The following is a 16936-nucleotide window of genomic DNA, read 5'->3' on the forward strand; positions in this document are numbered from 1 at the left end:
AAACTGCAGCAAACTTTGTTTCAAATTGTTCAGAAAGTGCAAATAGGAACTCTAAATATAATGTAAAATAAATAATAAAGCATGACTTCGCTCAGAGCACAAAACATAGAGTTAAACTGAATAGATCTGCCCTTCTGGATTTGGTACATTGTCACTGATAACGATATAGATTTTTTTTCCAATATCTGGACCAACATAGATATTAATATCGGATTGATGTATCTCTAGGGGAGGGTCCCCTCGCTTCAGGCTTCTGGGGTCCTGTGTGTGTGTGTGGGTGTGTGTGTGTGTGTGTGTCAGTACAGTTTCCCTCCTCTCATTGGTCAGCTTTGTTCTGCACTTTCTAAACAAACTCGGGGATAAAGTGTCTGGTTCAGTGACTAATTAGGTGGGGTGTGCAACTGTTTAGAAGTTTTGGAAGACCACGCTGTGCAAATTTTGTCGCTTTGACAAAAGTGCAGTGCATGAGGAGGGACAAAAAAATGTACAATTTGTTTGAAATTACTACTGAATTTATGTTATAAAGCCAGTCAAATTTCTATGCTACATTTCATTCTGAACAAATGAGAATCTGGACCCATGCACGATTGGTGAATTTGTCTTTAACTTCATTCTGACCATATTTTTCATCTAAAACATCCTGAACACTTTAGCTTAGAGCTATAAGAGTTTTTATAATGTGTGTTGACATTTTATAGTGTAAATATATTTCTTCTGCTTTAATTTAACCTTATTTTAGGTTTAGGCCTCCAGTAAAAGCCATTAGACTGGATTAAAAAATCCAGCATAAATCATTATTCATTTTTCTTTATTTTCAGATTAATTGTAAAATTAGTTGACATAAAAAAGACATGCAGGTATTAGCTAAGTATTAGCACATCTCAGTATCCCAGTAAGTATTGTACTAAATAGATAATCTTTAGTGCTTGCATTCACAAAATAGAAAAACATTAATGTCTTGTATTGTTCTTGTTCAACCAAATCTGTGTTTTCTGTCACACAGATTTGTGCCAGAAAACACAGATCTGTGTGTCAGTGGGAAACTTTCGTTCCTCCTCATAATCTTAGAGTCATTCATCTCAAGCTCAGCCTAACTACAAAGGATGGAAATCACCTGAAGGGCCTCTGGTTTGATGTCGGCCTCTAGATATGATCTTATCTCTGTATTATCTTGGTCACAAGTTAAAGTGTTGGAGTTGTGCTTGAATTACCAACCCGGTTGCTTATCTGTACAGCTGTGTACAAGGCTGGACTTTCAGCACCAGAAATGTCTGCTTTTCTGTGGAACCTAATGGTACACCAAGTTGTTTCCTGTCATTTGTAGGTGTTGCACATGTTTTGTTTTTAAAGGGCCAGTATTATGTAAAATCAATACTTCTGATCTTTACATCATGTTATAATGTTGTTCCATAATCAAAAACATACATGGAGTGTTGCCTTGATTCTTTCATGCGTGTTTGAGAAACCCTTTAGTTTCCATGTGCAAAACACCTTGGTGGACCTAGCTCCGCCTCCGAAGACAAAGCTCCTCTGAGCTGCAGTTTCCGAGCTTCCACCTCTCACAGCACCCCTCCTCTGCAACTCCCTCACTCAGCTCCTTCAGACTAGCCAGCAGTAATTGGCTAATATGCACAGTTCTACACCTGGTAGAACAGTGCATATAGTAAGCTCATCATAGGAGCTATTTCTTTCTGCAGCGCTGGTAAAAACGTTAAAGGGTTAATAGAAGAGCCATGTTGTGATGACCTCCTGAAGGCGGAGTGTCAGAAAGAGCAGGAGCTACTTAAAGAGACAGAGGCCCAATTTCAATCCCTATTATTACAAAGAAGTAATAAATTACTTCTTTGAAATTTTACTTTCAAAGAAGTAAATTTATTTGAAATTTTACTTTCTTTAAAAGTAAAATTGAAGTCATATTTGACAGTATTTTATAACAACTGAAGGTAACATAGTTACTTGACTGTGTTATAAAGTGACACTATGTGGCTGGAAATTATACAATACCTGCCCTTTAAGATGCTAAAATGAGCAAAAATCAAATGTACTTCAGCTTTCTTTCCTTTACTACAGATGTGTGTAAAATAGCAACGCCTTGCTTGTCATCAATGATGCAACCTTTTATAGGGAGATTGCTTTCAGATGAAAGCAAAGCAGGACGCTGTGAAGTTTTCGTTATGGCGCGCTTGTCAAACGCTTGTCAAAGTAAACAAATAATTCAATTCCTTTTTATGAAATACAAATGGAATAAATTTTTCAGTCTGTATGCCCCAGTTATCTATTAATCGATTACTAAATTAGTGGACAATATTCAATTAATCATGATCAATGTAAATTAACTGTGTAAAATGTGTACTAAAATGATTTAAAAAAAAAACAAACACAACAAGCAAAGACAAAACAAAAGTACAGAGAGCTGAATCGTTCTGTAGCTATTTATCATATGACAAGTTTTTGTTTTTAATTTTAGCTCTATGGGGAGACTAACAAGTAATTTTTAAAACCATTAGAAGGAAGTTGTCGTGGCGCTCTGCTAGAAACAGACACTGCGTAACAATTTAATTTAATTTTCTGTTCTATGTGAACACACTGACTTATCCTTTCTCAGAGATCTCAGTAATTGGGTACTGAACTGAAAATGAATAAAAATAAGCCAATATGCGAGAAAGACAAGATGATTAATAATCAAAACCTTTGAAGTAACTTAGAGAAAACTCATATTTCTAAAGTAAAATATACCAAAATGTGAGATGAGTCATGACTTTTGATTTGTATTATAAATCTTATTACATAAACATCCTAAAACATTGTCTTGTTTTCCCTAATCACAGACACAATTGTGAACAAATTCAAGTTTTGTTTGTGTTAGACAGCTGGATCGTGATTCATATGAGCAACTTTGAAAGACTGGACCGATTTTAGACAGTACAATATCAGTCATAATCTTAGATTACAAAAAAAAACAAGCTTCTTTTCCAGGCCCAGACAGAGATCCAGGCCATGATGGAGGAGAACACCTACCCTCTGTTCCTTAAATCTGACCTTTACCTGGAGTACACCCGGACGGGAGGAGAGAGCCCCAAGCCCAATCCCAGCGATCAGAGTCCCTCATCGGGCCTGGCCAAGCCGCCGCCCGGCTATCTGCCGACTCTAGCTGAGGATGTGGAGTGGAGGTGAGACAAACTTTTCATCACCGTTCAAATCTTCAGCATTTGGCTTTTGTCGTCAGGTTCTTTGAAAGTGCATATTCCAAAAATGATGCACGATTTGTGAAATCTCCTGCCGTTTCTGAAAAGTGTGGCGTTCACATTTATGTATCTCCCCCACCGTGCCAAGGTACTACTTTAGAAATTTGACCCGTCCAGTAATGGTCGTTGATGCAGATGGAGATTTTTTAAAAATTTGTAATCGGGGTAAAATTATTACAGACATAAAGTTCTCACAATGGAAAATATTAAGGACAATACAAAGTATACATTTTTTATAATCAAGCTTTCTAATAAGTAGAACATCGTCCATCCAGAGACTTTTACTGATAAGTCAACTTTGCTTCTCCCAAATGAGCTCTTATATAATTTATTTAAGTTTGCTAAATAAAGCAAGTGTTTGATACAAGCGTTTCATATCAATTGATATCCAGAATTATTGATTAGATTTTAGGTTTAAATATCTGGAATACTGTCAAACTGGTGACACGACATTTCTCCACGCTGTTGTTTTTTATTTTCAAGCAATTCAGGCAAAACCTCAAACTATTGGTGCACAAGGTGCTCAACAGTTTGTTGCTGGGTAACCAGAGACAGAGGGAGTTAGTTGATGCCACTAACCCAGCTTAGCTCCTCATGAGAGGTTAAGCCTTTTTCTGCCTACATCTCCCAGAATGCTGTTCGGTTCTGAATCAGAGTTCAGTGAAATGATTGAACATTCTATCAGATGTATCATCTATCTATAGGCTCCATCCAGAAAAAACAAACGGTCCAAACCTTCATTTCAGTTTCAACTCTTCTGTGTGACAGAGGGATTATATCTTACTAACTACTATGAATATTTTAAAACTTCAAATATTCACTACAAGTATCTCATTTAAGTAGAGACACAAACATATATAACAAATAAATACATTTTAACTCATGCCTTCAATCTGTTGCTGTGCTTTTATCTTCATTTGACACACCTGCTGTAGGTGCTGCAGTTTGTTTTCCACACAACTTACCGACTGTTACTTAATGCCTTGCTATGTGGCCACTATGATTAGTTAGCACATGTAACGTTAGCCAAAATAAATCTCCCTCTGCATCTGTAACTTGACAAATTATCACACATTTATGTAAACATTTTGAAAATAGACGTAAACAACGCCTGTTGGCAACTATGGATGAGTTTCCATTTTTGGCTAAAAATAGCGCTTAGCATAGCACAGCACACATGCATCAATAGCGTAGCAGTTAGCGGAAGCGTTGTGTTTTCATGCAACACAAATAACCTTTAAAAAAATCCCAATATTGAACTTTGTGGATATAATGTTTCAAGAAGTACCGATACATCTGTATTTAGCACTGTAGTTGAAACTTACACACACACACACACTTTACTAGTTTGGGAAAGTTTGTCTGTTTGAACGCGTTTCCTTTATGTTTTAGAGGTGGAGTTCGAGAGGAAGAGAAAGATGAAGAAGATTGCGGCGACACACCAGTGAGTAGGCTGACCCAAAGCCTGCTGATGCAGACGGCACCGCAGAGAGCCTCACCCAACAGGAGGAGGCAGGACAGCAGGGAGTACAGGTGTGTGCTGCTGTGACCTAATTAGCAGGAGTATAATAGCAGTAGCTTAAAGTTTGATGCCATAATCCGTTTTGTTATTCAGGCAAAGCTGAGGCAGTTGTTGTTTTGCTTTAGCTTAAAGAAAATGCTTGTTATGTAATTTTACATAATCCATTTAATAAGTCAAACTGAACCCTTAAAGAAGTGTGAACAAATTAAACGAATCTCAGACTAATGTAATGTGTATTTTAAAGCTGCAGTATGTAACTTTTAGAAATGTTTTTTTATTTATTTATTTTTTTACATTTGTTGAAACCGTCACTGTATCGTGACGGTTTGGTATGAGACAAATGTGTGAACAAAGAAATCAAGCTCCTCTGCCTTATCCCAGTGCTGACTAGAAACAACCAATCAGAGCCAGGAGGCGGGTCTTATTGCTGTCAGTCACCCTCCATGTGGTTCCTTTCTCATATATTTAGCATATGTTTTTTCTACATTTTTTAAAATAAAAGTAACAATTCTGCATCTCTAATCTGTATAAAAGTTCTGCATTAATGCCAACATCCTGATTTTTGTTCCCGTCGTCCCTCAGACCTTGGAGAGAGCCGGTAAACCCATACTACGCTAACATGGGCTACGCCCGGGCCCCAGTAACCAGCGCCAACGACAGTGAGCAGCAGAGCATGTCAAGCGACGCAGATACAATGTCCTTGACCGACAGCAGTGTGTAAGCATTTAATATCCACTTCATTCACACCCTTTATCCATCTAAAGGCATTAAGACCCCGTTTGCTCAGGAGAGTAAAGTTTGCGTGTTTAATATTTTCCTGTTTTTTTTGTACGTGTTCCAGAGATGGTATTCCTCCATACAGATATCGGAAGCAGCATCGGAAAGAGATGCATGAAAGTGCCAAAGCCAATGGCCATGTGGCCCTACCTCATATACCTGTGAGTGTCTTTGTTTGTCTGTTGGCTAGAAATGTAAATATATGTGGCAAATTAGACACTTAAATCCTCTTCAGGAGTAAATTCTGTGGATTTTCTTTATCCTGAGAAGATACAGGTCAAATATATGCATCCAAGTGCATACAGTTATTATTTCAAAGCTGATAAGAGTATTTTTTTCTACCATTCCTACTATTTTACGTCACTTAAATGTGATGCAGTGACTAAGTTTTGTTTGCCTGTATCGATCACGGAATAATGCAGTGCTGCCCCTCCCCCACATGTTCCTGTCTACTTGCTATGGAAGGCAATAACACATTTCCTTTGCTTACAAGAAAGACACACTTTCTAATTAACCAGCCTTCTAATACCAAAAGTTTTTAAATTCAAGAAAGTCAGCGTTTTAGCATTTTTGGAGTTTTCCTGAAGCTTGTTATTGATTAAAAAAGAACACAAAAACTTCCAATTCTCCATCTCTGACTCTGATTCTGCTTGAATCTGAAGACCTGAGTGTTCTGGGAGGTTGATACAACAACAACATCTGGTCTTTTAATGAATTTTGGTTCTAAAGCTTGCATTTAATTATAAACTAAAGTCTTTTCTCTGAGATTTAGGGAGCTAATGTCAGCTGGTGTCAAAATAATGTAGAGTCATGCGTCATCTGTGTAACTATGGTAACCTTATCTGTAATAACGTGGAGCAAATGGCAGCATGTAGATTTTAAATAGGAAGAACCCCAAGATGGAACCTTGAGGTACTCGCAATATGATTTTATTTTTTATTTTTGTCAACTCTGATGTAAAGTTGTTGGACACAAATAAAAGTCCATTTTTATTTGATTCAGAAAGGGAGTATACATCACAATATATACCCGAAAACCTCCCTTAAATTTACCAGTTGAAATTTTCATAAACTTTCTAGATGATGTCCTCTAGAAAGGACATGGTCATCTAGATGATCTGGGGAAAAAAAAAAACCATCTGGTATGTTGTTTTTTTCACGTTGTTAACATTCTTACTCGGGTAGCAGAATGTAATTTTAAAAATGCGATCTGTGTGTATGTTTTTCTTGAAGCGCACGTGTCGCGTACCAAAGGACATCCACGTAAAGCCGGAGATGTTTGCAGCGGAGCTCATCAACAGGCTGGAGGCTGTTCTCAAAGAACGAGAGGCCCAGGAAAGGCTTGAAGAAAGGCTGAAGAGAGTACGACTGGTGAGTGTTCAGATTGTAAAGGCTGACCAGGTTAGAGAAAGAATGCATTGGGTCTTGCATTAGGAAAATTGCAAGAATTACCAGAAACGGGTTTTACCTTGGAGTTTCTCCTCTAGGTTGCATCATGTGTGTTATCCATCAGGCACATTGTCACAATTTCTATCAAAAATCTAGATTTCTTTTTTTCATTATCTGGACTGAAATTGATATTTATTTGGGATCTGTGCATATCTTATGCCAATTGTGAATTTGTTTTTTACAATCCAAGTTTGACAAAACATCAAACTTTTGACCTTTTATGTGTTTTTGTGGTTTTTCTTCTGAATGATTTTGTTCAAATCCAGGACAGAATTTGGATGAAGTTTAATAACAAATTAACATAATTTGTCTGCATTTTGCTTGAGTAAATAAAGTATAAAAATTATCATTTGAGAGCAAAGCGAACCATATTCTGTTTTGAGGTATAGTTGAGAAACTACAATACAAACGTAAAGCAACTTTTCGACTGGGAATCGGAAACTTTAAGTATCGCTCTTGAGCATAAAGACTCGTGGAAACGTCAGGATTTGTGAAGTTGTGCATTTCTATTCATTCATGTACATATGACCAGATATTGAGTCCTGCTCTCCGTTCTCAACAGGAAGAAGAGGGCGACGACGCCGATGTCTCCATGACGACCTCCATGTCTTCTCACAGCATACCACTTCCCCTCCCCTCGTCGTTTCCACCGCTGTACGGGGCCCGTTATTCAGAGACCACTGCGAACACGGGAACAGCCACCACGTACGGCGGCCTGGTCGCCATGGAGGACCCTCACGAAGACGACCCCGAATCCATTTTGGACGAACATGTGCAGCGGGTGATGAAGACGCCGGGCTGCCAGTCGCCGGGGGCAACAAACAGCAGCTTAGGCGGCGGAGGGCGGCACACTCCGCCCAAATCGTCGCGCTCACCTGATGGCGGGATCGGGCCGCCTCACTACCCCTCACACAGAGGAGGGGGGCAGAGTCTGCCAGCTGTGGGGGCTAAAGGTAAACCACTCAGGGTTCCAACACTTTATCCATTTTGTTCTGCAGGAAGTCTTGCTCTTCTGTGTCTCCTTTGATTATCTATTTACTTCAGGCGTTTATAGTTCAAAATTAACATTTATATCAAGTTCATTGGATACCCCAGTGCATTGCAACATGCTAGTGATACCCCACTTGCTACTGACAGCATTTAAGCTAACCTTAGCAGTTTGTCTATTTTTAGCTCACACACTAATATTTGCATACTGAGTGGAGTAAGTCACTGTTAATCAACATGCTAATGATAACCCACATACTGCCAAGTACCGTTTACATTCTTGTTCCCCTGTATGCTAGCAATAGCCCAGGCTAACATTAGCCTTACAGCTAAAACATGCATCTTGGCTAATTTTTCATGCATAAGCTACATTTAGCATACTGAATGGTATAAGTCAATATAAATCCATACAATAGTGATACCCCAAATGCTACTGACAACATTTAAGCTAACCTGAGCATTTTAGCTAATTTTAGCATATACACATTTATTTCCAGGCATTTACCACCATAAGCAGGTTTACCACCACAGAGGAAGAGACGGACAAGAGGAGACGGGAGGTCGGCCTCCGCCCAACCTGCTGTGGAATGGAGACCAAGCCAACCAGTACGCGGGCCGGAGAAACTACGCAGACGGAGCTGGAGCCAGCACCCTCGAGGGCATGGGCTACGGGTATGTATGCACGTCTGCTCGCTAGTAAAATACTGTCTTTTATTTGTTCAGTTGACCTCCAAATGGCTTAATATGTTTTTGCAGTAGCAAAGGCAGCACAATGTCACGGCGGGGCTTTAAGAAGACGGAAACGTCGAGCAAAGGTGACGAGAGCGGGCGTGGCCTGGAAACCCAGGGCTATCCGGGTACTCAGGTGGAAGATCTGGAGAGGAACCAGAAGATTTTGCAATGGATGATGGATGGAGACAGGCAAAGGAAGAGTTCTCATGGGTGAGGAAAATCTGGCATTTACTATAGATTGTTATTTCATGTCAGTTTTAATGTTCTATTGCTGTGTGGTAGGACCTTACATTCATTCTTCTGTGGTGCTTGAGTTATTAGGAGGTTTGTACAGATGTTTGAAATTGAATTTAAAGTTTTGAAAAGTGTTTTTGTAAGTGCAATCTATTGTTTGTTGAAAAGCCTTGACACCAGATATTTTTATACACCTAATACAGACTTTTTTCCTCACTGTCTGAAGTTGAATCAGACCAAACTTCTCATTTTTTAGGTCAATTAAAATGTCCAAAAGTCTTTCTACTTACTAAACACTAGAAAACTTAAGAAAAACATTTTTAGAGATATTTTTGGGTCTTTCTTTGTAAATTGGGTCTGAACATTTAATTTGGGGAGGAAGGTAATTTACCACAAAACTATTTATTTGGATTGTTTTAATGTAATGAATATTTATTATTTCTAATGGCTCAGTCACTTACTAATTTGTGTAATTAGGGTTGGTTTTATATTATAGATGTTAAATAACATTGAAATTGGAGGATTTTCTGTGACTCCTGCTTTGTCACTTTATTTTGTACATTAAGTTGTCCCTGCTGTAGATGATACAATCAATTAATACATTATTAATAACAGTACAAAATGATGTCATAAGGTGGTGAACTAAAATTGTCTGTCTTTTTTTATAGTTCATTTCTCTTGTTTTTATCTCAATTGTGGTGCTGGAAAAGATAAAAAACCGTAATCTTAAAAACCTTGAAAATCCTTGAGACATTGTTAAATTTTACTGTGGGATAAACCACATGCACCCCAGTTACCATCTTACTCAGCTCTCTTCACCTCCCTGCAAGATCTGAACCCGTTTCTCCATCCTCTCCCTCATGCTCAGCGGCAGCACCAGCAGCTCCAGGAGAACGGGAACCAGCACCGAGTCGCCGCGCCCGACCTCCGTGGAGCGACCTGGAGCCGTGCACCCATGGGTCTCCGCCCAGCTGCGCAACAACTCCTCCTCGGTGTCCGCGGCGATCCCCGGCTCGTCGTCCACTCAGGTCCAGCCTTCGCACCCGTTCATCCAGGACCCGGCCATGCCACCCAACCCCGCCCCCAACCCGCTCACGCAGCTGGAGGAGGCGAGGCGGCGGCTGGAGGAGGAGCGGAGGAGGGCTGCTCTACTGCAGGCGAAGCAGAAGTACGGCTCGTGTTTTTGCTTTCACTTCAGGTTTTCCATCATTTCAAGCGTTTGACCGAAGTCGTCCCCTCACTCTTTCTGTTAGACACAAGTCTGGGAAGCGGCAGGTGTGTGAGAACATGACCGTGGCGTACTACTTCTGTGGAGAGCCCATCCCATACCGGACATCAGTGAAGGGCCGCGTGGTGACTCTGGGCCAGTTTAAAGAGCTGCTTACCAAAAAGGGCCACTACAGGTGAGAACACGCAGCATACACACTCCACTTCAGAAGTATTTGTATTTCTGAAGCTTTATTACTTTGTTCATTTATTAAAGATGTTTTCATAAACCAGTAACAAGCAATGCTTAGCCTGGTGGCCCGCCAGGTTAGAATACTGGGGGAAACCCTGGATATGGTAGTTTTCAAATTGTTCTTCAGCTGTCTGAAATGTGCGGGGTGTATTTTTATTCAGCACTTTTTATGCTGCTATTCCTAAATAAAACCCAGTTTTGCACATTTCTCTCAGAAATTGACTTGTTTCTACATAATACAACTTTATGGAATTTTAAAACACAGATTTGAGGTGAACATACAGGATTGTAAAGACCAAAAAACACACAATACAGGTGAGGGTACTTTCCGTACTAACTCGCTCCGGAGAATAATGGTTCGATCTGTGATGCGTCGTTATATTTTCCTACAGTAGCCAGCGAAGTCCACAGTGGAGATGGCAACTGTAATTCCTTGTGATGGATTGCTCAGTGGAAATGAGGCACTACAGACCAAAACTGAACTTTTTAGCTTGCATTTAAAAAAAATAAAAATAAAAAATATATAAAAGCCGACACTGGTCAAAGTTTTGTGCTACCTTGTGTTTGTTTTTCAGAAGAAATTCCAATAAAATTTAACAATGTTTGCGATTGAAAAAGTTTCTGCTATATGTGGGGAACAACGGACTCTCCTCTGATCATCAGGTTCTACTTCAAGAAGGTGAGCGACGAGTTCGACTGTGGAGTTGTGTTCGAGGAGGTCCGCGACGACGATGCCATCCTGCCCATCTTCGAGGAGAAGATTGTCGGGAAGGTGGAGAAGGTCGACTGAAATTCTGGGAACGGGAAACGAAACAGATGACTTTCGAAACGAGGAGACGCGACACCTGCAAGAAATCGGAGCGTTGGCAAGTAGAAAGATGGACGAGCGATGTCTCAGAAGGGTAGAAAAACGCCGCGTAGGACGACTGATGAAAGATGGGAACTCATGGAAAAACAAATACCTGCCTGGATTAAAAACAAAGGAAAAAAATAAATTGGGTCAGATAATGCTGGAATGGAGAAAAGAGCAAAATATTTTCCCTCTGTTCTGTTCTTTACAGATCAACAAGGAGAGCTATATATAAAAAAAATGTTGATGGAAAAGGGGTGAGGGAACTTCTGGAAGGAAAAAAAAAAAGAGGATGAAAGTTGTCTTCCACTTCTGCTCTAAAGGAGGAGCGTGTGTCCTCTGCAGACCATTACAATGCTGCTACATTACCACGGAAACGCTTCAGTCGGTGCTCAGGACGGCAGCTCGCCGTCTTCTTTCCTGGTCAGCTGGGGACCGGTGGGGGAGAGGACAGAAACAAAAAATCTGAACGTTTTCATCTAGCTTCTGTTTTTTTTTGTTTTTTTTTTTGCCTTGGTAGCCTCAGAACAGAAAGACGTACTCACCGCCGCGCGGCCCGACGCGTCCCACACTGATCGCTCACATCCTACCGTTCAGACGACAGTTCTCCGCCTAACTTGTTTACCAAAGCTACATATTTTGTTTGATAGGACAAGTATTCTAGCTGCTTGTTATCATATCATTTGATTTGTATATGAACAAAGGCAGGTACTATTGCTTATTTACTGCATTTTTATTTTGTCATATCTCACTTTATATAGTATTATTGTGTATGTTTTGAAAATCACGTCGAAGCAGCGATGGAGTTTCTGTCACTAAATCATAAAAGTGCCCCTCGTTTCCGTCGTTTCGATAGGATTCGTCTGCTCTTAAATGTTTTTCTTTTTTTAAATCTAGCTTCTTTTTTTTTCTCTTACACTATAATGTTTCTCAAAATTCCCATTTTTCTAAAACACCTCTGCAAGTTTTTCACATCTGCCCCAGATGGTAGTCTCGTGTGTGTCGCAGCGGGAGCTGAGGAAACACGCGGGGTGGGAACACATCGCTGTGTTTACAGGACTTTTGATAAAGCTAATGTAGAAATTGCCTTTTTTTAATGTTCTCTGCTTTGTTGAAAACCTCAGCAGTAGTTTTATCCCGGGTGCCTGCCTCGTCGGTGCCGTTATGCTCTTCAAAAAAAAAACAACAACAAAGAAGCAAATTCTCAATCACATCTGCGCCTTTATCCGTCTTGTATGTGATCTCTGCCAAAGAACATGTGTCCTACAAGCCGACATGCGTGTCTAAGAATCATTTTTGCTGTAACGAGCTGAAGGGAATGTTGCTCCAGTAGATTTGCCAATCTAAAAAAAATGCCATCTCGACAATTCCTTTTAATAGAGATGCACTGATCCGTTTTGTGATCCATTTCGACCTCTCTTTAGTTTTTTCTTTTTTTACTCTTTAGAAATCCTCTTTGCCAAAGTTGATTTCATTTCAGCCAATTCTGATTTGTCTTTACAAAGTTTAATTACCAGCAGGCAATATATATATATTTTTCTTTCCTTCTAGCCATGAGCATTGTACTAATCGGTTCTGTTCGGAGTGGAGGTGATGTCACACTGTGTGCGTGTGTGTGTGTGTGTGAGCAAATAGACACAAAAAAGAGAGTCTTTACAACTTAAAGCAAACAAAAACAATCACAGGAGAGATTTCATGATTTTTTTTCTTTATTAAAGGTTACATGGTCACAACAACAAGAGTATTTATCGTTTACACCAGAGGTCTGGAGCTCCGCAGTCATTTATAATTTTTTCCAAAATAGTAAGGAAGTGAGTGAACAATTTTTTAAAGGAAATAAAAAAGAAATGCTAGCTTTAGCAGTTTTTCCTAGGTGATAGGCTTCTTTCTTTTGTTGATAAATTCTCTTTAGCTAGGCTAAGGGCAGAAATGGCTGACCGATGTGAATGTTGCTGACCACTTAAAACAGAGGTTGGATCCCTACCAAACTGGTTTAAATAATAAACGTTGCCAATACCTGCTGATCACCAGTTCTTTGGGCTGCCATTTCAGCAAACATCAATAAACTGGCTCAACTTTAAATTGAACATTTTAGCACCAAGAAGCTAAAACTAGCTAAAAAAACAAACAAAAAAACTAACCCAGCCACCAGTTTAATGGAACTACCATTTCACTGGTAGTTTCATTAAACTGGTGAATGAAACTCCTTAATTGGCACTCAGAATCAAAACCTTCTGAGTGCCAGTTTAGTTTTGTTTCATCTAATTTAAGACAAGAAAACACTAGAAACATAAAACTTCAACATTAATAAGTTGGATTTGCACTGGAATAGCACAAACTCTCCCTCACCCCTTCTTGCTTAAATACAGTCAATCTTTTAATGTCACCAGCTTTTGTAAATTCTGGTCTAAAACTTACCTCCCAGTTTGGCTGCTGGTGCAGGTGAGAGGTCAGCAGATTGGGATTTAGAAACCTGAACAAGCACAAGCTTTGCTTAATTCTGTGTCAACGTTTTAAGATGGTGATGACATGACAGCTGTTTGAGATAATGTGATTTCTGTACTTAAATTGTGTCCATGGACAAAACTCTGAGGGAGTATCTTATCTTCTACCGGTCAAGATGTTTAAAGTCGGCACCAAGAACTGAAACTGGTTATTTTATAAAACAAGCAAACAAAAAAAACGGCCAGTCAGATTTCTAAAAGGCTCCTGATGTGTCCAGCTAATTTTATTGAGAGGGGTTGGAAGCTCAAATAGAGAAAAATAAATATTCTGATATATTTAGCTGCTGAAGTATCACTCCCCATATATACAGTATAAATGAGCCATGATACTTTCCTTTCCAGATAGCCACCTTTTGCGCTTCCTTCATTTTAAAAACCTTATAAATAATAAAATGGTTAACTGTGAGCCTTCCTCACTCTGTAGCAACTTCCTCCTTAAAGAACACTGCAAAAAAAAGAAAAAAATCATAATGTTACCAAGTACTTTTGGTCTAGTTTTTAGTACAAATATCTTTGTACAATATGGGTGAACCAGAACTGGCAGATCATTTTTACACTTATAACATGGGGAAAATGTCTTGTTATAAGTGAAATAATCTGCCAGTGGACCCAGTAAGCTTTTTTTAATTTCTAAGAATAACTTACTTAAAACTAGCTCCTGTGTCTTGCTGAAAAGTTGTTAGTTTTATCTTTATTCAAGTGTAATAAAGAACTTGTGCTGTAAACTAGACCAAAAATACTGCGAAAGATTTAGTGTTTTTTTTGCAGTGAGTGCAGCTAATACATTGGTAGCACTTAGAAATGTTGCGTTCTTTGACTGAAAAAAATAGTATAAAAGATCAAGTTGAATTTCAGACACAGTTGAACTGAAATCTGGTTAATCTTTTGTTTTGTTTTTTGCGTGTGTGTTTCAGTGCATCTCGTTTGCAATCTGCAATTTTTATAATTTACTAGTCTGCCATTTTGCCTTCTTAGAGTTAGATGACAGAATGTACAACTCCAGTCTGAAAGAGCACACCTGAAGCCAAAGCAGCTGTTAGTTTACAGGACAGCTGCTGTCCTGTAAACTAACAGGACCGCTGATAGCTAGATATTTATTCAAGATTAATTAAGCTGGGTTTGCTCCTTTTTTTCCAAGAGTAGTTTTTTTTTACTCATTTTTAATCTCATTAGATCTCTAAAATAGTCAGTGACACTCGCATCTAAAAATGGATCAACTTAGAGAAATGGCAGAAATGGCAGAAAAATAAAATAAGCTCAACTTTAATCTGGGTCTGGAACAATTTTGAGCTTCTTAGATGTAAGTTAAAAGGGAAAATGTAATTTTTTTGTTTCTTTTTTAAACCAGACCTGCTGTTTGCTATTATTCTGATCTCAGTTAGCCTCCTGTAGGTTTTGCTTCATGTTTATTTTACAGACACGATTGGCATAAAATCTCCTGGTCTAGTTGTTTCTGAGGAAATGGACCGAACACATTTTAAATCCCCCCGTCCTTCTAGCAGTTTGCATCAGTGCCACAACACGTTTTTGTACAGCTGGTTCACTGAAACACCAGGTATCTGAGCTGAATGTATATTTTTTATGTTTTTTTTCCTCTTTAGCCCTTTTCCTGTAAGGAATCCTGTCAAGTGATCATATCATGTCTGTCTCCAGTATTGATCTCATGCTGTTGCGGAGACGTGTCGCGCTTTCCCCCCCATGCTGGAAGATAATTGAATGTTCTCGTCAAAAACGCGGTTCTGTCGGCTTGTCGAAAGTCGTCGTACCCGGGTTGAAAATCTGAAAACTTGTCCTTAAAACCCCTTATGCCTTCAGATGAGAAATGAAAAATTTTAAATATGTATTTGTTTATAAGAAAAAAAACATAATCACTGAGCATGTTGTTTATAAGGACTGTTTTTGATTGAATTTAAATCTATTTTTATTGTTTTTGTGCAGACTGCTTTGGCCCTCTGACATCTTGTTTTAACTTTAGCGATGGACAGTCATGACTTTCTTTTTTTTTTTTTTTTTATAAAATGATTAAAAAAAAGAACGCCTTCATCTGCAGCGTTGGGGATTGTGAAGCTCAGTGCCTTTTATTACATATTCTTAACAAGTCTATAATTTTAATATAAAATTTAGTCATAAGTCACTCCCGGTTCATGTTTCTTTTGTTTTGTTTTTTTAAAGCCACAGTGTTGCTCTTTCTCCCTTCTGTTCAGATCAACCCTGTGCTGTAAATATGTACATTATCATTTCATACGTGTTGTCAGACCTGCACCACATTGTCCATGGTGTTTCTGTTTATTTTTTTGTTTTTTTTTTCCGTTTTTTTTTCCAATGCCAAGATGTCCCTGTGCTGGTTTCACTTGTACATTTCTTAAAAAGGTACTTCATAATAAAGATGTTGAATAAACCTTTTTTGTCTCTATTTCAAATTGATGGGACTAAAACTTTATAATGTTTGTGTTCAAACAGATTAGATCTACTTCTAGAAATCATAATTTTCCCATGTGGAAAATGGAATAAGGAGCAATATATTTATTTCTGCTGAAGGTGAATTCTTCAACTAAACAATCCCGTCATTAAGATCAGTGCTACAGGTTTGTACTCCGTGTACATCACATCAAATATATATGTGCTTTTGGAAAGCTTATTTTAATAATTGAAAAAATTAATTTCATAATAAGTAAAATAGAATCATTTTCAGGCATTTAGAATATGTGAGGCTTGTTTGTCAGATTAAAAGTACCTTTTGAAAATAACCTATAAGTGGTTAATGAACATACTGTTCTTTAAGCCCACATTTCTGTGGTCTTTGGATCTGATATGATATTCAAATTTTAAATGCTTTTCTTAGCTGTAAGAAGAGAATTATAATTAACCCTTTCATGCATGAATTATGATCCTTTGTCAGGATTTTCCCCCCAAATTGTTTATTTTTATTTTCTTAAAACATAAAAAAAAAAGGTAGAAATTTTTTTTTGCAAAAAAAAAAAAAGAAAATTGTTTTTTGTTTTTTAGGTGATCAATTGTAACTTTCTACAAATACAAAGTTGTCATTTGAAAAATACATCAGTAATATTGTTCTTTAGGGGTTATCTGATGTCAATATTTTTTTTACCTGCATGAGTCGTATACCGTAGAAGGGACAGGGTCGGTTATATTGGATTTAACAAAAATATTCATGGCATAA

General features: G+C 38.5%; 1 protein-coding gene across 4 annotated transcripts in view; it reads left to right on the plus strand.

Moving 5' to 3' along the window:
* The window catches only part of LOC122830364 (axin-1-like), a 29968-nt gene extending 14045 nt beyond the window's left edge, over positions 1-15923 (plus strand). For 3 of the 4 annotated variants that reach the window (XM_044115667.1, XM_044115666.1, XM_044115668.1), the window contains 11 exons: positions 2977-3170; positions 4638-4778; positions 5350-5484; positions 5609-5705; positions 6777-6914; positions 7555-7945; positions 8477-8651; positions 8736-8921; positions 9814-10113; positions 10199-10348; positions 11068-15923. In XM_044115667.1, coding sequence (XP_043971602.1) covers positions 2977-3170; positions 4638-4778; positions 5350-5484; positions 5609-5705; positions 6777-6914; positions 7555-7945; positions 8477-8651; positions 8736-8921; positions 9814-10113; positions 10199-10348; positions 11068-11194 — 2034 coding nt within the window. In that variant the 3' untranslated portion in view covers positions 11195-15923. The remainder of the gene's footprint in view (positions 1-2976; positions 3171-4637; positions 4779-5349; positions 5485-5608; positions 5706-6776; positions 6915-7554; positions 7946-8476; positions 8652-8735; positions 8922-9813; positions 10114-10198; positions 10349-11067) is intronic. The other variant, XM_044115669.1, reaches the window with a different exon arrangement.
* Positions 15924-16936: the final 1013 nt, after the last annotated feature.

This window comes from Gambusia affinis, linkage group LG04 (genome assembly GCF_019740435.1).
Source record: "Gambusia affinis linkage group LG04, SWU_Gaff_1.0, whole genome shotgun sequence".
Classification (NCBI taxonomy): Eukaryota; Metazoa; Chordata; class Actinopteri; order Cyprinodontiformes; family Poeciliidae; genus Gambusia; species Gambusia affinis.